Below are 23,689 nucleotides of genomic sequence, written 5' to 3'. Positions count from 1 at the left end.
CATGGAAAGGGTATAACTGTAGGGAGTTGATTAAGATAACACAAAACAAATCACAAGAATGGAAGTTTATAACCACACAGTTATAAAACAGACTCTAGCCTATAAGAAAAAATGCAGTGTGTAGGACCACTTATACATATAGTCAACTTATTCAGCTGAACAGGAGGAATGCCTGAGCTCTCCTGAAGTGTGCAGTCATTTTGCCATGGTTCTGGGTAGGACAAGGGGAGAACCCCAACTTCGTAAGTTGTTGAAACTCTGTGATTACATCTTTGCCATCCTTTGATGTTGACTTTGAAAATTTTATCAGGTTTAAAACTTTAGTTTTGCCTTCTTCTGTGTGCATAAAACTATGGCATATAGGCCACTAGAATTTACTTATGACAGCAAACGCAGTGAGTGGTGAGCAAACCAGAATAAACAGACAAGCTATCAATCTCATCATCAGCGTCATCTTTATTTTTCTCCTGTTGTGCCAGTCTACTTTTTGTAATGGTATCAAACAGTAATTAGTGCAGTCACCTCCTTGCAACTCATTATGTTTCCTTATTTTCATGTAAACTAAAAAATTATAGTCAAAAGCCATGTACAATCAAATGTCTAAAATGCTGAAACGATTTTATGCCCTTAAAGTCTTATGTTGATATGCAAACTGCAAGCCTTGCACTTCTCTTACAAATTGAGATTTCTTTATTTGTTTGTAGTATTGTTGTAGCAAATAAGTTTCTTGATTAATGTGACATTACAACTGTTTACTATTTCTCCTTTGTTTATAGAAACACCAGTTGTTACATGACATTCTTAACCCTTACCGTATTTCCATCATCCCTCCCAATTTAAGTCCCCTAGCTCTCCTAGAAGCAAAATGAATCTCCATAGTGTTTATAGTGAATAGGTTACATTAAAAATGAGCAATATTTAACATGTCTTTTTTTTTTTCCTTTTTCCTGTCCCACAAGTGGGACTCCAGAATGCTGCTTGCTGCTCTCCACAGCTGCCTTTATTCTCTCTTCTTGGGAATTTGTTGGATTTTTTAAAATTTTATTTTATAAACATGAAAAGAAAAATATACATATTTAATCTCTGCCAGGCCACTAAGGCATGTGATGAGCTCACAGCAGAGAAGTTGCTATTTTTCTACATAAGCTGCAGTCAGCACCTCTAGTTACAATGGCTAATGCCTTGGTATGCCACAGAGGTGGCATCATAGTTCTCAGTAGTGTGTGTTTACATCTCAGTATTTACTTGTGGTTTTGCACTATTCCATTATTTACAGTATTTATATAAGTCCTTAAATGACTCCAAAACACTTTATCTCAAAATGTTTGTGATTACACTGACTGCAATGGCATATGCTAAATGCATCTTTGAACGGGTATCCTGCACTGGCACTGCAACCTTGCCTAGACAGATCCTGCTGTCACAATACACCACTGTTACAGCTGAGTGCAACTTGATGTAGAAGAAAGCACTTTGGTAGAAGCCAAGAAATGTTGTTAGTATCATCTTCACTAGGATCTTTCATCATATGCAGACATAATAGTGTAGGTCTTTATCTAACGCTTTTACACAAGAAAGTTTAAATATGAAATGACAATGCTCTGTTCAGTTTCAAACTTCAACTCTGCGGTGAAGGAGTCTCCTTCTCCATCTGGGGGCATTTCATGTAATCTTTGTATTTCATGGTGGAACTCTGCCAGCTTCTGAACAGAAGAAATCTCTTTGCTTTGTAGAGAAGGTGGGAAGATTTGCTCTGAGGAGCATCCATGGCTGTCACAGGCAAATAAAGAAGTCTAAGATGCTGCGTAGTCCTGAGAGGTCATGGGTGATCAGTCCCTAGCAGCTGTGGGGCTAAGATAGTAAGAAAAAATTGTGACTTGTCTGAGGTACAACTCCCTCTTCGATGTATTGTTAGTTTTGTAATACATGGGGAAATAATTAGCAGCTACATTTTGAAGACTGTTTTACATTAGACCAGTAGGTTTTATTCTGCCTCTGTGCTGTCAGTAAAGTGTGACTGCTTATGGTTTGAAACCATTTCCTGGAATGGGTAAGACTTTGCAGCAGGTGTTTGAACAAAATAGGAGCTTCAGCTGGGGAAAGCTGTAAATTACCAGCTGAAAATGACACATCATGCTGAATGGAAGAAAATTTTGTGCTGGCATTCGTTCCCTTTTCCCTCACACACCTTTTCCAGTACCCCAGAAGCCCTTCAGTAACAAAACCACTCCTGGATCTTACCTTGCTTGGGTGAGAAGGATTGTGGCTACACCTCCACAGTTCTGCCTCACCAGGTACACGACAGCATATCTCCCATCATTGCTTGATTTACAAGATAGACTCTTTATAGGGAAGAAGTGCTGCTGCTGAGCGCTCTCCTGCACCACTGAATTGAAATGTTAAAATGAATCGTATGAAGTCATATACAACTTGAGTTACCTCAAGTTTTTCCATTAGATACTTTTCTGAAACAGTACCCACCTTTTATTTTTAGATTGATTTTCTTTAATTTGCATGTACAAAATTCCAAGTAATGTTTGCCTAATTATTATTATTCTTTTTACAATTAACATTTGTTTAATGTTGCTCATGGAGGTAGTGGTGGATATTATACCACCTATCCTTATAATCTTAAAAATATTATGTAAAGAATTAAATTGGGTCAAATTAAGTGGATTTAAAATAGATTAGAGCAAACCAATATATTAAAATTATTTATAATATCAAAAAAATCACCATGAGAATTTGGCAAAATAGGACAAAAGGAAAAAAAAAATAAAGTTACAAAAAAGATTTTAGAGGAGTTCTTTCCAACCTTTGATCTATAATAGATCCCCGGCAAGTCATCACACCTTGGTCAGTGGTCCATGCAACAGACTGTCTTGGTAAAATTTTCAGTTGTAAAGGCAAGGACAATAATATATGTTGATATGATATACATTAAAAACAGGTGAAGATTCATCCCACCCTCATTTATGAGCAATAGAAGTAGTCTACTACTAGGCTGAATATTTGTTTGTGATAAATTTCAACTTGTGAAGCAAAATGGGAAAATAATTTAGTTTTATTCCTCTAATGAGTGCTTTTAATTATGATGTATACTCTTGCATACACTCCTTTCTAATGAGCTATAAAGTTTCTTAAATGCTTTTTAAAAGCACTCTTTCTACTGTTAACAATTTCAGTGCTGGAGTACTGGAGGATAATGGAATCATAGCATGGTTCGACTGCCTAAACCTGCCGCCTCTGGTGTGCTTTGTGGGAGAATAAATGGCTTTCGGTCATGCAAACTAGTTGCAGACATTCAAATCCTTTGAACTCTAATAAGAGATGCACACTTACTTTAAATAGTAAGTGACTAAGCATATAAATGTCTTGATCAAGCCATCAAAAAAAAAAAAAAAAAAAAAAAAAAAAGGTGGGGGGTTCTATCTACGTTTTGTTATTTCTGTCTGAAATCTCTATTTTACTCTGTGTCTTTGCTTTGCAATGTTCCCTGCTGAGAAGGACAGACTGGAAACACAGTAGGGATCTTTGCCTTTTAAGTTGCTCTTTGCTTTTGCAGAGGGCTGTGTGCTGTAAGACCCAGTGTATTTGTCCAGTGTTTTGCTTGGCATGAGAGGAGCCTGACTATTTAAGAAAGGCAGGAAACTATTATTTGGTAATTTTAGCTACATTTCAATTGCAAGTACTGAAAGAGCAGATGGAAGTTTAAATATATGTCTTCAGGTACATGAATACAAATCAGTTCAGCTTTTGTGCTTTTTGTCTCTGACTGGGAAATTTTGAAACTATCTTGAATGAAGGAGCAAAAGGCTAATTCTGAGTTAAGTTTGCCACAATTATAATTTCACTGGTTATGTTTATCTGAAGTGCTTCTCTAAGATTCTTTGTCTCCTTTTCTTAACGTTATATGTAACAGCTACTCTGGTAGAATCAAACCATAGCATGCTTTACAAGCAGAGCCTGATTTTTTCTAATGCAAACCCATGCCCCTTTGTCAAAGTCAAGGGATACATGCTTTGCATGCTAATTTTCTCTGCCAGGTAATTTAGCTTCCATTTACTGTTGTTTTTTTTCAGCATGACAAAGTAAATGATATGGCAATTTCTGTCCTTTAGACATGTTTTTTCTTTAGAAAGGCAATATATTTATAGAGAGTAGTACAGAGTCAGAATTTCCTTTTATCTTAGAATGGTGTGATCCAGTGTTGTTTACACTAATTCATCAATTTTATCTATTATCTTACCTCCAAGTTTTTCTCTCAGTTTCATAAGATTCAACAGATTAACTAGAATCATGTGGCCACAACTGTGCTGTGAGTCTAGTCCAAATACTACTAAAGTAAAAGACACTCTTCATCGAATTCAGTGAGATTTAGATAAAGCTCATTGTTTTCTTGCTCTTTCTGTCACTGCAGTACCCAAAAACTGAAATAACTGCTCTAAATATCAGTGTCTTCAGATACTTTGCATTTCTGTTCTGAGAAAACATTCAAGCAAATATGAATATAACCAAAGTAAATTCTCTCTCTCTGAATTCAGAATGAGTATTTAACTAGCTTTAATATTTTGATATGCAATGCTAAGTGTTACCCACAGTCCATTTTCTTTACATATAGGTGAAGGCTTAGAAGAAGGTTAGACTGCCTATGAGGGATGGAAAAAAAAAAAAAAGAACTTCAATAAAATAATATGGTTGAAAAAGTTTCTGTTTTATTAGAAAGTTCTGGAGGACTTTTGTGATCAGTTTTTCATGTCAGCAGTGTTTGTAAGTGTGCCCATAATCTCAATGCTGAAATGAAGTCTTAATCTGTTCCCAGTTTGAACATTGTGTGATGTCCATTTCCTTCTTTGTTCTCCCCTAATGCCCACGTAGTTAAGCACTTCTGAAGCTGGCTTTCTAAGTTGCATTCTTCTGCTTGAGAGTGTTGTTATAGGCATGTTTCTGCTTTGGGAAGTGTGACAATAGCTGATAAAAAAATGTTTCTAAATATAAGTTTTGGAACACATCACATTTTTACTTTCATGGGTTCACAGCCCACAACACAAAATATGAAATGATCTGGCATGCATATTTCCAGTTATCCACCTTCTAATTTTTCCTTGGAGGTTTTGTTAAATCTGGAACTATCTGTGAAACTGGCAAAAAAAATAATGTGATTGTGCAGTTTATGATGTCTGCCCTCCCACTCTTTCTGCTTGTTCTATACCAGCGTTGCCTGTCCAACAAGTGTTCACACCTCATTCTTTCCTGGGGATCAGGGTTTGCTAGTGGTTTACAGCTTCTTTGGGTTTCTCAGATCAGGGTAGAGTAACCTTTGCTCCACTAATTCCAAATTAGCTGGTTCAGATACCAGAAATATTTTAGTAGCCTTAAATAAGAGCTTCTTCAGACATTTTTCCCTTGTGTTTCAATAATGTGTTTCAATAATTTCAATAATGTTGAGTACATTATTGTACTCTTCTTTGGTGAAAAATTATGCCTGTTATATTTCTGTGGCCTTCTGTGTTAAAACACTGTGCTGCTAACTGCTGAGGTTAGCATATGCTTGCATTCATAAAAATGCCACAAAATCATTAATAGCACCAACTGAAGAAAAAGAAATTCTGAATTCTTGACTTTGCCACTGTAATAGAGTGGGTAGTTTAGGTGTTCTCAGCAGCATGTACTGCATATGACAGGGACAGAAAAAAAATCAGAATAGTGGTCTGTGCAAATCTAAATCTTGATTTGTTTTGTTCCACCTTAGCTTGTGGCCGTGGGTTCTACAAATCATCTTCACAAGATCTGCAGTGCTCCCGCTGCCCTACTCACAGCTTTTCTGACAAGGAAGGATCTTCAAGATGCGACTGTGAAGATAGCTATTACAGAGCACCTTCTGATCCACCATATGTCGCATGCACAAGTGAGTCAGTCATGAATTTAATAGTGAAGGACGTTGCTTAACCAACCAGGTGCAGCCATTTGTAGCTGGTAGTTTTGGTTGACTTTTCCTATATTTGAAAGGTACATTTACTACAGTAAATGAAATTGAAAGGCAGAGGGAAAAAAAAGAAAAAAAAAGTTGACAGTGAGTATGGAATCAGTATAAATGTAGTTTTCACATTTGCTTGATATAACATTGGAAAACATTACATGTTGGCTAAACGTGTAACTCATTGTAATAGCATACAGACATAGTTTTCCCATGGCTTTAAAATTGTTGTAGACAATACGCTTTATGTGATATAATACCAAAAAAGAGTAACATGAAAAGTAACCTGTGCGGATTTGAGCTTTGATTGAACTGTAATTGGATCTGGCTTAACCTTCCAACTGGAAATAGACTAGCCCGCACAGATTGGTGGTTCAAATAGTGGAAGTCTCCTAAATCCAAAGCAGCGCCAAATATCTATAAATCATATCAGAGCTCATAACAAAGAAATAGATGAAGTTGATTCTGTTTTTTTAGAAGAAAGGAAAAAATCCTACACTAGGAAAACTATAAAAAGCAACCTTTAAGGTACATTAACCAATCTTTTTAATTGCACAGAAGAGAAACATCTCAAGTCAGTTGCAGTAAATACACAGACAATTGTTAGCCTGATGCCTTAATGGAAAATAAATAAGCTCTTGCCAAGTGAGTTCAAGGAAGCTTTTATACAGCTTGCAGTAAAAAATAATGAAATGTTTATGTGAAGAAAAATGCTTCAACTATTTTCTGTCTCAGTAATTAGAATGCTAGCTGCATGTCCCATGGTGGTTCTGCGCATGATGCTGGACTTTTTTTTTTTTTGTGTTACACAGGACCTCCATCTGCACCACAGAACCTCATTTTCAATATCAACCAGACTACTGTGAGTTTGGAGTGGAGTCCTCCTGCTGACAATGGGGGAAGAAATGATGTGACCTACCGCATTTTGTGCAAGAGGTGCAGCTGGGACCAGGGCGAATGTGTTCCCTGTGGAAGTAACATTGGATATATGCCCCAGCAAACTGGATTAGTAGATAATTATGTCACTGTCATGGACCTGCTAGCTCATGCTAACTACACATTTGAAGTTGAAGCTGTGAACGGGGTTTCTGACTTAAGTCGTTCCCAGAGGCTTTTTGCAGCTGTCAGTATTACCACTGGTCAAGCAGGTAAGTTTTCATCACTTACGAATCTCAACACTAAGAGAAATTGGGAACACATAAACTGCAGATGCAGTAAATCAGGAACATGTTTGGTGTGTTCTGGCTCATTAGTCTTTTCACCTTGCCAACTAGTTAATTTGAGTTTATAGTATTTCATGATAATCTGTTCTGTTTATTGGCCTCAGGAATTACTTCAGAAAGCAGCATGAAAGACTCAAAGAAAACATGTAGCTTTATTATTATTACGCAACATTTTTTTTTCTTATATTATTGTAGGTCATTTCCTAGTACTTGAAGAAAAAGTAGATGCAACGATCTTATGCAGGCTTCATTTCTGAATCTTTTAAACCTATGTGGGAGTCCTGGGTCACTGGAAGATGTTTTGGATAACTGATAGTTTTTTTGGTGTTCATGTTTTCCCTCAGGATTACATTTCTAATTTATCTTATATTTCCAGATATTTGATTATGAGATTCAACGAGAATGTGATGATTATTCTTTGTTTCTTCTACTTATCATAATCTGACAGGTGAAATGTCAGGGAAAATAAAATCAAACTAGCGTATCACCCCAGGGGGAAAAGGGCTTTATTTGTCTGCACGCTGAGTTCTCTGATTTGGGTTTCTGAAATGATAGGTTGCTTCTTTTTAAAAATCATAGGCCTCTGGATCTGCTGTAGTTCACTGTAGGTTCTAAGAGAGGATATTAAAACTAAACTTTTGTATCTTTTTTATCTTAAACCAAACATTAATTGCAAGATCTTGCTTCCAAAGAAATGCCTTAAAAGAAAACATGAGCTGAATAACTGCTGTTTGCTATAAGAACAGCTAACCAATGTTTAAAAGGATATTTCATAGTTACATCTGGGACAAATTTTTTATTGTGATCAAGCTATTCTTTTTTTAACCATATATAATTTCTGGTAGAATTGTTCCCTTACAGTAATGCTTGGCACTGAGGACAAGCTTACCATACACGGACAATGAACAAACAGGGAAAGCTGTAGTTATTTAGCTACTTTAAAGATGGTCACTTAGAAAAAATAATTAAAAGGACAAGAAATTTACTTCAATTCACATTCCCCACTTCTCACCCACAAAAGCAGGATATTTTATGTATTTGTTAAAGTTATTCTGGAATATTTATGTGTTTTTTAACTTCCCCATAGTGCTTACCTGCATACAAAATCCACATTTCATATGATTTTGGAACCATCTCTGTGACTGAAAGGATTGCTCTCTGTGTTCGTTCAGTTCTTGAGGTTTCTGATGAGTTTTTGAGTACAGAGAACTTACCCTGAAACTATTCTTATTCCAAATATTATAGTACTTTAGCATCCTGACTCTTCATCTTTAAAATAATTCCCTGTAATTCTTCAAATGTGCACAGGTGGACAGTGTTCTGCTCTCTACAGCACTGCTACATAAAGAGGATTTGGACTTTTTTCCTATTTAGCTAAATCAAATAGGCTTTACTTCATGTTCTTGGATGAGTCAGTGGCACACAGCATAAAGGAAGAGACAGTATAATTCAGTGACTGGTATCACATCTTGGGAAGATGAAGAAGTCTTATTCAGAACTTTGGCATGTTACCCCCCAAGAAAATTCATAATAGTTAATTCCCCTGAGGTCTCGTAGTCATAGATGCATAGGGTTTTTATAGGCAGGAGACATGATATTGTTGTCCTGTGTTATGTTATACATGAGCTATATGATTTTACAAAATGATTCTTACGTCAAGTCCAGAGATGTTACTGAAACTATAACTTTCATAAGACATCTAAATTGGACATAGTGATTTCAAGTAATGGAAAGACATTCACCCACCTAGACAAGCTGTATAAGAAAATGCAGCAGGACACCTGACCCTGTTCACCCTGTTCTCTCCAATTTGCTGTGGGATTATGCACAGGCAAGCATTTCCCAATGCTGCAGAGTCTGAACACTGTCACTCTTGAGAAAAAGGGTCCTCGTACAGCTGAAGCTTTGTCTATTTAGCACTTCTGAATATCAGAATTTAAATGCTTCCAGTTGGGCATATAAAAGAAACATACATAAGAAAAATGTTTTGAACAAAAATTGGCTTTAAGTTTTCTTTGTTACTTTTCTCTATTTCTATAATGAAGATAACCCTTATCTTTCTTCATTAAGTACTTTGAGATTTTCTGATTAAAAGTGCAGTATAAATGCAGCCTATTTCACCTGAATTACAAAATTAATGTTAAAGAAAATACGGTCTTTCAGAACAAATGCATTCACAAAAAGGAAAGACCTCTTTTACATTATTTTTTGTAACAGCTTGTTGTGGATCCTAATACTGATTTCTCTGGTTTCTCAAGGAGGAAAATATTTTAGGTGGAACAGATTGATGACTATAATTGAACAGAAAGAGACCGGTTGCTCAAAGGAGACTGTTATGCTTCTGTGCTTCTATTTTATTTTACCACAGAGAGAAGGAAAATGTTGGATTTATTTATAGCCAAGTAAACTAGAGTTCATGCAGCTCTCATTTGTTACTATGTGACTGTTCAATAGTTTTGGCAAAAATGACTTTTTCTTTGCCCATATTGCTTTTTATGTGTGTAAATGTGTCTAACTAAACCTTCTTCACACGTTATTATCCTAGCACAATAGGTGGCTATATATAATTACTAGGTTCACCAGTTGCACAGAGACTTGCAGTGAGATTTTCCCTTTGTAGTTTTGTTTTAATTGAATTGATGCTTTCTGGTCATATTCAAAACGTTAAAATAATTTTGTAATGATAATAGGAAATTAAATAATAGGAAATAAATAGGATAATAGGAAATAAAAGAATGGGGTTATGGGATATATTCAGTATTTTTTCACCCACATATAACAAGCTTCTGATGTGAGAAAGGGAACATGTCACAGAAAAGAACCAGGTGGTTGATTAAAAAAAAAACACAACAAACAACTATTTGTATTTGTAAAAATAACATAACGACTACAAGTAGGAAGGTAGCATTTCACACTGCTCACACACATACATACATATGACCTACCACTATTCATTTCCCTGTGTTAAAGTCTTTGTGACTAGGTTATCAGTTGTCATATGCCATATTTTTATGCCGCAGCCAAGAACTGTGAGGCTTTCACTTTTTTTTTTTTTTTATTAACAAAAGCATGAAAAAAATGACCGAGAATCAGGGTTAAAGTTTGAGTGCCCTAAGTCCCCAAGGAGTAAATCATCCTGTTTCGTATCTTGCTCATCCAGCATCATATAAAGAATACAGGATGTCGTCCCAGTAATGCAAGCTGGTCTATGTGAACCCCTGCATCCTCACAGAATTCAGATTTAAATGTGACCAAGCCATAGTTACAACAGGGGGATGTACTGAAGAGCTGCAGCTGGTGAACAGCTGACAAACACAAGCTTTGCAAGCTTATTGAATGGTTGTTTACTGAAGATAAAATTTGCCACTTCCCTACTAGGATATTCATCTTCAGGTGGTACTGGAAGTTCCTTTGATCTATCAAATTTATTTCCAAATTTTACAGTTTTTCCATAAAACACTCAAAAGTCTAATGGAATTGTGTAGGTTTCATGGCAAATTAATATTTGTCAGATCTTGGCACTTACACACTCGTAAATCCTGAAAAAATGATTCAGTAATAATTGTGTATTTTTTCTCTTTACACTTTTGCAAAAATAATGCATTTTTAAAACTGTCTTTCGACATCCTTTCCTCTGAAAAGTAAATGGACAATGGACTGGTCTCTGGTAAGGGGTGATATTCATGCATCCTACCCTGATTCTGTAAAAGATTGAGATGGGTTGGATGAACCTTGTCATTCAGCAGGGTCTGAGAAAATTTAAAAAAACATACTGAGCCAGTTTGAATTGTCTTTATTTGAAATAATTGTCTTTACTAGAAAGAAAAAAGCATATCCAACCATTTCCAAGGAGACACTTGGTTCTTCACTTGCTTGCTTCTTCACAGCAAGAGAGAAGTCCCCCACAGCACTGTTAGCTCATGCTGCCCTTTCAGATGCAGTTAATACTGATAACTTGAAATGGTTAAAAAAAAAATGGATTAATTCCATAATTGAAACATAGTCTTTAGTCTTAAGATCATTGTTTTTAGTAACAACTTATTTTGTATATGCTTATTTCCTTTCCCTTTTTTTGACCGCTTAGAGTTCATATTTTCTGGCCTTTCCCTACATGAAGCAGATCCCAAATCTCACACAGGTACAAAAAAAAAAAAAGAAAAAAAAAAAAAAAAGAAACCAAACAAGACACCTGAATCTTTCAAAGTTGCATTATCCCAACAACTTAAAGAGAAAAACATGACATGCTATGAAATCACACCTATTAGCAAGAGTACCAGTATAAATATATGGCAAGAAGAAATGAATGAAAGCATGGGATGGATTCTGCTCTTCTTAGGTACTTCAAAAGTCTTTCTGAACAGGAGAGATGCTTTGAATTTCCTCATACTCAAATTATCCTTTGCTCACTGCTGCTCATCATTTTTCTCTTCTTTGCTTCTGTATTCATTTTCCTCAGCTCTCAATTATCTCTACTCATTTTTGAAAGTCTCCTATGTCACAGTCTCCACACTGTTGACCATCTGTTTCCTTGCTGTTCCCTGTCAGTCTCACTTAAGCTTGACTCACTTCAGCCATGTGCTAAAGCAGAGGCAGCAATCAAGAAGATTTATGCCTGTGGTTTTTCCAGTCACTTTGACCTCACTGTTCAGTGCTAGTCTCACTTTTCTCCTTTCCCCAGACCATTGTAGTGTCTTCCCATTCTGCCTCCATGTTGTTTTAATCTATTTTCATCTATGCCTTCCATCCAATGTTCATGTCTGGTGGTACATGATGGCTTATTGTAAATAGCTTCAGTGTTCAACTGAACACTGTTGGTATGTTTTCCCATTTCAATGGACTTCCTTTGGCTTCAGGTTTCATTTGATTTCCCACTAGTGACTACTTTTTGAGCTATGCTTCATCTTCCAGCTTTCAATCGCAGATCAGCTTTCCCATATTGATAGGATTAAATTATCTCCATATATACTTCAAACCATTGCTTCATTTAAAAATAGCTCCAATTATAAAAATCATGTTTTTCTTTATTTTTCTAACCAAACGTTTTCCTGGGAAAAACATTTCCTATAGAAAGACACATTTTAAAACTAAATTTTCCTAACCACCTGCATTAAATTGAGGTTCTTAGAAACACATATGTTACAGTGACTGTTCTTTGAGTTTCCGTTTTGCTTGTTTTATTTAATGGGAGCTACAAAGATATCAGTGCCTTTTATTAATAATATTTAAGATACTTTCTAATCTGTTTTGGCTTTTTTCTGAACAGACAACATAGTTCTACTGTACTCCATGTACTCTGCACTCCATGGCCACCTATTTAAAAGGGTAAAATCAAAGTAAAAATGAATATGTGGTAGTTATTATTCCTCTAGTTTTTATATGTCCTTTCATTACATTTCAAAAATGGATTGGTTTATTTCTGTGTACTAAGACTGTCTGTTGGTTTCAAATCACATTACCCTAGGCTAATAATGCAGATATTTTGACAGGAGGTAGTAACTGAATTTTTGCCTGAATTAAGCTGATGGATAAAAACTTAGTAAAAGTTCCAGTCTCTGTATAGCAAATACCATCAGATTGGTGAAAATAGTTTGTTCATTCACTGATTATATCAGGTCATATTTAATGCAGTGAAATCCACAAGGTTATAGAAATACTGTAGAATTGCTAGGTTTGGCGTTATTGTAAGATTAGTTCTTTTTATTATTATTATTATTTATTTGTTTTTTTAGGATTTTCACAAAGAAGGAAACTGTTACATATACTATAGTAAACTATGGCATATCTGATACCTAGTTTTGACAATTTTATGCATATATGTAATATGTATATATATAGATATATAAACTTTAAATAATAAGCAATATGTCTTTTTATAAAAAAAAAAGTTTACCACATAATAGTCCATTGATAGTATGTGCTGTTTTTTAATACATTTAGTTCTAATTTGTTCTAATATTTTTCACTGAAAGATAGGAGAGAAAGCAAGAAAACAAATGTTAGCTGTGTTGCTTAGGGTCTGATCCTGCACCACTGAAGTCAATGGAAGTTTTGTCATTGACTTCAATAGGAGCAGGATTTGAACCTTATGCTCTATCAGAACACAGGAACCAAAGCAATGGGCACTTTGTCATCCTGAAATGAAACTTCATATCACATTTTGACTCTGACTGTAGCAGGTTTTTGCACATCAGTTTGTAGCTGAATGACATTTGATTTTTTATTCAAGTGTACTAGAAATGTGATTTAATTTGTTTTTCAAATGGGTATCAAAACTCCCCTGTCCAGATCTAAAATAAAAGTTTTTAGAAACAGATATCATTTTTTTTTTTTTTTTTTTTTGCCAAGATACTAAGAGTTCTAGTAGAGACTGTGAATTTTACGATATTTAGAAATAAACATAGTAGGAAGCTACAGTAGAGCTTTCAGCTATACGAAAACAAAGTAAAGCTTCAGCTTCACACAGCCCAAGCTCTGATTTAGGTATAGACAGATCAAGTTGCTAGGTATATTAAATGTGTTGTAACAACCTGCTGGGAGGAACATAACAACCACAGGGCTGTTACTTTCCCATGCACTGAACTATTGAAGTAGCAGGTTATGTCATCACAGTCAAACATGTGCTACTAAAGCAGACTTCCACCAGTTACAAAACAAGTAACTGTGTACTTGAGGAAGAAAACGATAGTACAATCTATCCAAAGAAATGAGAGATTTGTTTGCCAGGGTGAAATGAGACACTTTTTGTTCTAACGTTACAAATATAGACTGAACATTTCCTCAGATGGACATCTTGTCAGTTACTCCAATTGTCTTTTTAAAAATAGTGATGAAAATCTAAACCTAATCCTGAAAAGAAAAATGTGTGTGGTAGCATCACATTTTCTATGAATGTTTCCAGAAAGGTGTGTGAAATAAGAGCTCTACTTCTGACTCCTGCTAGGTCAGTTTTTAGCCCTCTGCTCTTTCTTTCCTTCATCCATAGTTAGATTGCATCTCATGGTGGTAGATCCTTTTAGAGTGAATGGGAGCTAAACAGTACTTGTGCTTTATTATACAATTTGTATAATGTAATTTATTATACGGTTAGTTCTGTAAAGACCTGGACAAAGTCTTTCAAGATACAGTTCAAAAACAATAAATTGCTTGATACATTTATATATGCTGATACACAGTGTAACTAGTTATCTCATGTGCAAAGAAAGGTTTAACATACCTGATTTTGGCAGCAAAACTGCATCTCCAGATCTTCCTTTTTCCACTTCCTCTTAACAGTAGTATGATATCTGGATGAAGTATCAAGTGCTGAACACCACCAGTAGGATTTCATGAATGCAATGCTATTTATTTGGTACATTGGCCAAATATGTTGTTCCTTTTCCAAAATAATTTCATGTTGATGACTATGAAAAGTAGGTAAAGTTCTGAAACTTTAGAATTTCCTTAGGAATTTCTGTTAGGCAAAATAGTGGGATGATTTAGGCATAAGAATAGAGGAGAAGTACAGTGGAGAAACTGGCAAAAGGGAAAGCCTGTTCTGATCCTGTCATAAATGTTTTCAAAAATGTCTTTGGTTTGTTTGGTGGAGGTTCTTTTTTCTCATTTGTACCTAATAGTGATGCTTGCCTGTGATACTAATAGCTTGCCTCATAAAAGCATGGGGAAGATTTGCTTTTCAGTATTTACAAAATAGATCTGAACTCCTTCAATTAACAAAACTTAAATCATTATATCAGTACATCAGAACAATATAAACAGCTTAAATTAATCTAAACAAAACTGCTGTAATGATGAGTTCTAAGAACGTATTTCAGTAATTTATTATTAAGATGTTTCATCTTTTTGTTATGTTGCCTAGACAGAATTCAAAGGATTCAAAGATCATAGTTGTTGTAGATCATAGACATTAGATATTTTGACCCTGCATTTCCTAATATTTGATGGTTTCTTTCAGACCTGTTGAAGAATTCCAGTACCATTGTCACTAGAACAAACAAAATCCTCTAAGTGCACAGATGCTTTTCAATGAGAAATGAACACTATTGAAAGGTGCTATTGCAAATGCATAAGTGCCATCATAACTGAAACGCTAATTGAGCTTGTATGTACTAAATTAAAAAATTCTTCAACTGTAACATCTCTGTAGAGTGAAACATTTGATGACAGCATGGCAATGAGCCAGCCCACTGTAATGATTCCTGTGGAAATCTGTAAAAGAGAGAATACAGCTTAACAACAGGGAGAGCTAAAGAAGTTTCTCCATTAAGCTTAAATTATAGAATAGCTAAGTGTGCAGCTTCTATCTAGATGGGAGAGATTGCTCACATTGGTGCCATTTAATAGCTGAAAGATCTTTGTGGTGAATCTATGACAGCTAGTGTAGTTAGTATGCCAAAAATTTGCTGCGTGAAGTGGCAGTGAATGTCTCAAATCAAGAGCTTAAATCAAGGTTCAGTCCACCACTTAGTGTTGAGGTTCAATCTGAAAATTAACTGTCTATCAAGAGATGCCAAGTAGATTTGTCCAGCATTTTAAGACAATATATTTCCAGTATGCTTTATGTATATATTCTAATTAGAAATATAGAGATTCTGCTGCTGCTCTTTCAGGACAGATCATATTTTATTCAGCTACTTACTTTTTATTTGTTGCATGTACCAGGAAGCCTTTTTTTTTTTTTTTTTTTTTTTTTTTTTATATAAGAAAAACACAGTCTTAGCTAAACAGTCTATTAGGTGAAAAAATACAAATCTTTCATTTCTGGTCCTCGGCCTTCCAGCTGTTTTGGGAAGTATTGATAGCCCAAGAATGGGTGGTTCACTTCTGGCAGGCAAGGGTGAAGATAGCCAAGCTTGTCTGGAAAGCTAGAGCAAAGTGAAGGTCCATGAAGAGCTGGGCTTGATCCTCCTAATGCTAGTGGGGTAGTAAGAAGAGAAGACATAATAGCGATAGCCATTGGTGACTTACATCTCTGTGTAAGCCATGACATCTCCACAGGCAGCAGCAGATTCTCTAGGTTCTGGAATAGTCCCAGAAATTAGTATGACTAGACAATTTTTGCCATCTCTGACATTTTGCCGCCCTGTGTAGTTTCTTTGGCTTTGCTTGTGATACAAACAGCCCTGGCTCCATGGGTATGTTCCTAATTGAACAGTTATATCTAATATTCTTTAGTTTATGAATTTTTTTGTGCAGTTTGGCATTTTTGTAGTTCTTTCCTAGTATAGTCAAAATATATTGTGTCTATTTCTAGAGGAAATTCGTAGGGCAACTTACTGAGTAAACCATGGTTGAAGCCTGCAAATTGACTACAATAAAAGTGTTGTCCTCAGTTCAATAGTTAACGTTAAGATAGGAGATGATGATTATTTTTTTCTTTGCTTCGTTAGTGGTGAATGGAAGCAAATTTGATGCAGACAGCAGTCTGGTGGAATGATGCAGAGCTATCTATGAAAACACCTGTACTAATCCACCAATGCAGTAAATTATAGCTACAAGCAAAAGACATTGATCCAAGCGGATCATTAACAGCTTTAACCAACTGATCCAAGTAATAGGGTAAATGAAAGAATGTTATCAAGATCTGATTTTTACAGCTGTCGACTACAATTGTTAAAACATGGTAACCACTTTCTCTCAATTTCAACCATTTTATGACTTAAGTTTAGTATATGCTACTGTGGGCAGCCAACAAGGATCAATTAAGTGGTAAACTACACAGGAAAAAATTGCCCAGCTATCTTGCACTCCATTTACCAGGAGGTCAGTCACAAAGGGAGAGATAATTGCTGCAAGCCAGCAAAATTAATCGGGGATGAGCCAGAAAGGATGATGTATGTTCTGTGACAAAGTACGTGACAGAGATGTATGCACAAACCTGTAGCTGCTTGCCTTGTTGAGGACACAAGGACAAGAGAAGGAGACCTGTGAAAAACAATTAGCATGGCTTCAGAGTGAGCAATTCTTAATTATCCATAACATGTCGACATCAGATAATTAGTGTCCCAATTTTTAACAATATTTGGTCATTAACTACAGTAGAATAGAGAAGATAAAGAACAGAGCCATTTGTCTGAGCTATGTGTTACATAACTATGTCTGCCTGTGAACATAAGTCAACTAAATCATGCTCATGAAAATGATACAGAAATCTTCTTATTGTTCAACCAATGTAACTGTCCTAAATTCAAGCTTATAACAAACTGCATTTTATGTTTCCAGAAGGTAGTTTGTTAAGACTGTGATAGCAACCTACAAAATAAAGCAGGCTTAAATAACAGCTGTAGTTAAAACCCCCAAACTTGCTTTTTTTTCATCTGTACTCTTAATTTTTCAGGATAATCTACACAGCAAGCAGGATAATTCATATGACTTAGGCAATTTAACTATTCATGCTAATATAGAAAAGGCTATTTTTAGTTCCGTTTCCTAAAGAGGCTGTGTGAGTGTGCTATCTGTGTATCTCTTTGGACAATTTTCTTTCATCTTTCAATAATTTTTGATCATTTTTAACTACATTTGACAGAACAGTAGAAATCTTAAAATCCTACTTGAAGTTAGCAGTCCAGTGAAGACCTGTACCTGAATGAGGTAAATCCTGTATCAGGTGTAAGTGAATCCACTTGAAACACAGAAAACTGTAAGAAAATTATTCACAAAACTGCTGGAGTTTTTCTAATGTTAATGAAAGAAATCTGCAAAGTGCAAAATGGGATGTTTCTTATCTTTCTTCCATCTTCTTTCAGCTTTGTACAGGCACAAGAAGACAGGAGAAGAGGGGGAGATGCACATACATGCATACATGTATATTTGCAGCTTAATTTTATTTTTTTTCTCTTTCTTCTACTGTATTTTCCAGACTTTTTAAGCCAGATCTCACTTCCTCTGAACTGAGCTGTAACAGCAAGTCCTCCCATTGTTATTCATAGCTTTTCTTTTTAAGAATGGCTCTCCTAAACTTTTACCTATGCTTCAACAGTTTATAGTTGTACAGGATTGTCCACTAAATCCAGGGTTTCCACTCATGTTTGCATTTACAGAAGCAGATCCTCAAGTTCGTGTATCTTCTTTCTCAGACTTGCTGATGGATGTGTCTAGCATCTCTCCTTCTGACAGTCTCTGTCATCTAAGTGTTTCTCCTTTTTGAGTACCACATTTCCTACTGTGTCACAGAGTGCTCATTTTTCTTCACAGGACCCAAGCTCTTTTCATAGTAGCAGCTGAGTCAGCAGGCCAGATTCAGAGCCAGTAAACTCAGATGCTTATACGGAGAAATGCCATTTACTTCGCTAAAGAGTCTATTTAAGTTCATAGAGCCTCTCATCAAGCCTGTGAAATGAGGAATTCAATGGTAATATTTCAGAGCCAATGCTCTAATGATCTGTCTCTGTGGACCTCCTGTGGAATTATTCCAAATATTCCCCTGTGTAGCTGAAATCAGAATTTCACCCTTAGTTCTAAGTATTCGTATTGCAGCTTAACTAGCAATGAAAAGGGAAACCTCTCATTGTGCTTTATATTGTGTAGATTTAATCTCATAAAATATTTTAGGGCTAAACATTCTGCTCTTTGATGTTGGCATTAAACATTAGCAATTAAATCTTTGGTGGATATTTACATTGTTGTAGTCAGTGGAGAATGATAGGTTTCTTTAGGGAATGATTTGGAACAGAAGCCAAATTTAGGAATTGTGCATTGACTCATCCTTAATTACAGAGGAAGCTTTAGATTACCTTCCCTATTTAGTCACCTAAATTAACTGCCAAAAGTAAAATGCCTTGAATGCCCCCTTCCTCCCACCCCCATATATGCAAATTTTAATTTCTGCCACATTGTTAACAGTAAATATTTACACGATTCTTTTTATTTTCAATAAAATACTTAACAAGTACATTAAAATATAAGTTCTTGTCTTCAGGATTTTAAGACTCCTTAAAAAATAGTTTGCTAGTTCTAATAGTAATTCATGTTACTACGACTGTTTGAAGATTTTTTACCATTGGCAGAATTAGCTGAGATATTTAGTGAGGATATGCACGTACAGTTGTGTCTTTAGGGTTATTTCATTTGATTACAGTTTACAGCACTAATGCTAAAATGTTTCAAAAATATAAATTATTTATTCTATGTTTGCTTTCTACTTTAACAGCAGTTAAGAGCCCCCATTAGGTGGGATGCAGGTGCCTTACAGTTTATCTTACCTACAATAATGCAGTGATGACCACCCATCAGTATTATATACATTTGTGTAGGCAATAAATTAGCTCAGCCATGCAGTGGCACAGAATAATTACAAAGAGATAACCTTCCATGAGCAATAAATTAAAGTGAACTCCTTCACCATCCTCCTGGGAGCAGTTTTTCAACCTTTGCCCTGGAAGGTACCTCAGGCTCCCAGAATATTATCACAGTCATGATGCTTTGGAGAGTAATTTCTAGATGCCAAAAAACCTTTCACACCTTTGCTGACTACAGCAGAAGTAAAGGATGGAGGTGATCTCTCAGTCAGAAAAGTCTCATCCTGCTTAGCAATTTATAGATCAAAACCAAGAGCTCAAATGCTCCTTGGATACTAGCAGACAGGCAGTGAAACCCTAAAGAAGAGTGCATTCCCTGTTTACAAAAGCTATGCCCACACAGATAAGGCCAGGGTCCATGGTCAGGGCTGATGCTTGCAAAGTTATACCTGTTTATCTTCCCAAACTGTGTCCACATTGAGGTTGCCCACCAGGGAAGAATCTTGGCCCATTCTAACTGTAGACTCATGTCTGAACATTGCCTAGCAGGGAGGCAGCTAAGCTGTGCCCAAAAAGCTAACCATGCTAATGAACTAACAGCATGAGCAACTCAACTCTACCACAGTTTAGTTTAATAGTTTAAGCTCACTAATTTTACTGAGCTGTATTTATAGATTAAGAGGTCTATAAAATTTAACTTCTTGGGAAGTACTGTAATAGGCTAATCTTAAAGTGACAAAACTGCACAAAATCAGCAAAAACTCCTTTCCTGGGGGAAATACTACATCTGACAAGTATGGTGAAGATAGCGCATGGTTACCAAGCCTCTTTTCTTATAGACTCCTGTGAATACGGAATACTTACACAGATTGGGAATAGTAATGCTCAGTGCCACAAATTCTGTTTAGAAATTTGTTTATGGTTTAACATTGGCCATACAAAAAGGGTTTTGGTTTGCACTTCATATTTTTAAAGTTTACATTAGTTTTCAGTATTCATTTAAATTTTCATTTCAACAACTCACTATGAAGCCTAGGGAAGGGAAAATCAGAGGACACAACAAATAGTTTAGAAGTTATTTATGAAACATGCAGAATTGTTGTTTCAAAATCTGGGAAAACCTTAATTATATTTTGAAGAGAAGAAATTAAGTAGAGGATTGCAAAGGTCTTCTTGCTTATTTGTGCTCTGACTCAAAGGCAGTTTTAGGTTTTCTTTAAACCTGGTAGGTTTCTAAGGCCTTCAAAATGGCTATTTACTGCTTTTAAAATAAAGAAAAGGATAGAATAAATTTTCTTTTCATTTAACTTCCACTGAAAAGTTAGATCACAGCCTAGAGAGTTGTGATCTCAAGAATCCATTGAGATAAGAAGGTAATTATTCAGTTATCCATTTTCACACATTTTAATTATCAAATGTTACATCCAGAGAAAGATAGTTTTGACATTTTCTCTAAAATCCGGGAAATAATTACTCATGTAAATATTTCTTCTTATTTTTTTTTTTTTTCAATTAGGGAATGAATACTTAAAAATTTGCACAAACAAGCAATAAAATCTGATTTGATCCTGTATTTTTTAGGTGTTCAGAAATGCATTTAATTGAATGTTTTCAACTTAATCAGTACATCTCAAGGGCACGTTTGGTGTAAAAGGAGTGCAGTTTGACCCGTTGCTTTAAAAAGTAAGAGTCACTGATCTCCATTAGACTGTGTATCCCACTGGGCAGTATCAGTTGCCCTTTTGTTATTGTAAGCTCTTTCTCTTACTTTTACTGTTTAAATAAATATATTGAAGTTAAAGAGTTAATGACAAATTCAGGAAGTCTTGACTTAACGGTGATGAAGTGAGACGTATTTTGTGCCATTCAACGTACACAATTTATAACCCCGTTTGATTACCACAGCATGTCCTCCATCTATAAGGATTGCACCCGGGGGACTAGTCAACTTATTAATTCATCACTTGCTGCCTTTTATGGTTGCAATACTCCTTTATGGGATACAAGCAGAGAGGTCTAGTAATCCGAAAAGTGCCAGCTGACTGGTTCCACTCTAGCTGACCCTTTGTCTGCAGGCACAATGCTGATAACTTCTCTAAAGGTTCCTCTTTCTCAGAGGCTGCATTACAGTCCTGCCTTTTCTCCTAGGATGGGAACAACATCGTGGAGCTGCACTCAGCGGCCATATTTGTAGCAACTGGCAGGGAGGAAAGGCCTTTCACAAGTTAACCTGTAGCTTTCTTTAAGTGCCTTTTGATTTATCTGTCACCTGATCCATCAGCAATGAATAATTTTCATGGAAGGTGCACTTTAATTACCTTCCCATTTGACTAGCATTATCATGCCCTATCTAGGTAATTAATCTCACAAAGTATCCAATTTCAGTCTTTATTGCTGGCAGGCAGGCCTTCTGAATTATATGTGCTTGAATGGGCATTGGGTCTGTTTTTAAACTGAATAGGCCATGAAACAAATCTTGGGTCTCTTTAATGTTGTGGTCTGATTGCTTTGGTTGACACAGCTGAGATTTGCACAATGTAGAGCAGGAACAGGCACTGCTAGAAAATGGTGGCTAATAAAATAGCAAAGATCATAAAAGTCAATCAGTCTCTGAAGAAATAGTTATCATGTTGTGAAACTAGGTAACGGAAATAATTTTTCTCTCTTGAATAATGTATAGCTTTTACAGTATGAACTCGGTATGCCAAAGTTTCCTTGTAGAGCTGATGCATTCCTTCCAATATTAGAACAGGAATTTGCAATTGCATTCAGGTTTGTGTTTCATTGCTCTGTGGGTGAAAGACAGACCTTTAAAAATGTACTTTTGAATAAGCAGTTTAAATATCATGGTAATCAATTTGTAGAAGAAGTTATTTTTTTCTCGTGCCTGTCTCATTAAAAATGGTAAAGAGTTGAGGTATATGGAAAGCTGAACAAAAACTATCTCCATGAGAGAAAATAAATAATACTGTAGTGAGAATGTTTCATTCAGTTGCCTATACTTGATATACTATGTCTATTTTTGAACTTGCTTTGCAATTTTTCTGAAAGTGTCTTATCTCCTCTGTTTCCTTTCAGTTCTCTTCCCACCCAGCAAAGAACATTTTTTGCAGGTTAAATTTTACAAAGGTTTTGACAGAAACATCTTACCTCAAATACACTTGAGAATTCCATGTGAATTTTCACAGGTCCATTTCCTAGACTATGGAAATAAATGTACTCTACAGCAGAAGCTGATAAGAATGTGTGCTTTATTTAAGGTTCATTTATTGAGTACAGAACAGATTTGTTGAATTAGAAAAATGTTTTCCAATAGAATTAAGAAAGTATGTAAGAAAGTAATTTGTAAATTTAGAAAATTAAGAAAATTAAGAAACTAATTTGTAAAGAAAATTATTAAATCTTAAGATAGCAAGATTTTTCCATCTTGTCATCATTTTAAGTTAGCCAAAACAAGCTACTTGATATCCTTAACATCCTTACTAAAACCCCTTAAAATAAGCAGTTTTACAAAGGCAGTATTGACATTGTAGCACTGCTTCTTCTTTACTGTTTGCAGGACTTCTTTAATATCAAAATTTGATTATCTACCAGATAATTTGCTTTCACATTTAATTGTTGTTGTTGTTATTATTATTATTATTATGTTTGATAATATTGATAATATTGATAATAATAATAATAATAATAATAATAATAATAATAATAATAATAATAATAATAATAATAATAATAATAATAATAATAATGTAATTGTTATTATTTTGATAGTAAGTTTTCCACACATGAGAAAACTTAGTATATTTGTGTCTTATGCTTAGAAATATTTTAAGAGAAAAAAATCTGAAAATATTTAACTGGATGAAAAGCAGAGGCCATATAAGTCTCACTTCTACCACTTTGAACTTCAGAAAATGAAAACAATGAACAGTATGGAGATTGATCCTGGAACCCAGAAACTTTCACCTTTAGGTCACTAATTCAAATGCAGTCAACCCAAGCAGTGACCAAAAATTGTTACCATATGACAGCTGTTTGTGAACTGTGTGGAATTTAAATGATGATCTCAGTTCATTTTCTTTTTCATAACATCATCATAAACAGTGCTTTTGGAAGTCACCCAAAAGAGAAGGTAAGATTAAAGGAGTGTGACCTAGTAAACATTTCACTCCTGGTTATGATCCCTTCAGGTGAATGTAGTAGCTGGAGAATTTTACATTGCTGATGTACCACCAGAGATAATTTGTAATTGTACA

The 23,689-nt window shown here is 35.3% G+C and overlaps 1 protein-coding gene across 5 annotated transcripts in view; it reads left to right on the top strand.

Moving 5' to 3' along the window:
- Positions 1 to 23,689, top strand: part of EPHA7 (EPH receptor A7) — a 162,715-nt gene that overhangs the window by 50,702 nt on the left and 88,324 nt on the right. For all 5 annotated transcript variants that reach the window (XM_032184338.1, XM_032184341.1, XM_032184337.1 and 2 more), the window contains exons 4-5: positions 5,753 to 5,908; positions 6,790 to 7,125. In XM_032184338.1, the coding sequence (XP_032040229.1) occupies positions 5,753 to 5,908; positions 6,790 to 7,125 (492 nt within the window). The remainder of the gene's footprint in view (positions 1 to 5,752; positions 5,909 to 6,789; positions 7,126 to 23,689) is intronic.

Source organism: Aythya fuligula, chromosome 3 (genome assembly GCF_009819795.1).
Source record: "Aythya fuligula isolate bAytFul2 chromosome 3, bAytFul2.pri, whole genome shotgun sequence".
Lineage (NCBI taxonomy): Eukaryota > Metazoa > Chordata > Aves > Anseriformes > Anatidae > Aythya > Aythya fuligula.
Note: the sequence above shows the minus strand (reverse complement) of the source record. Positions and strands in the feature narration are given on the sequence as shown.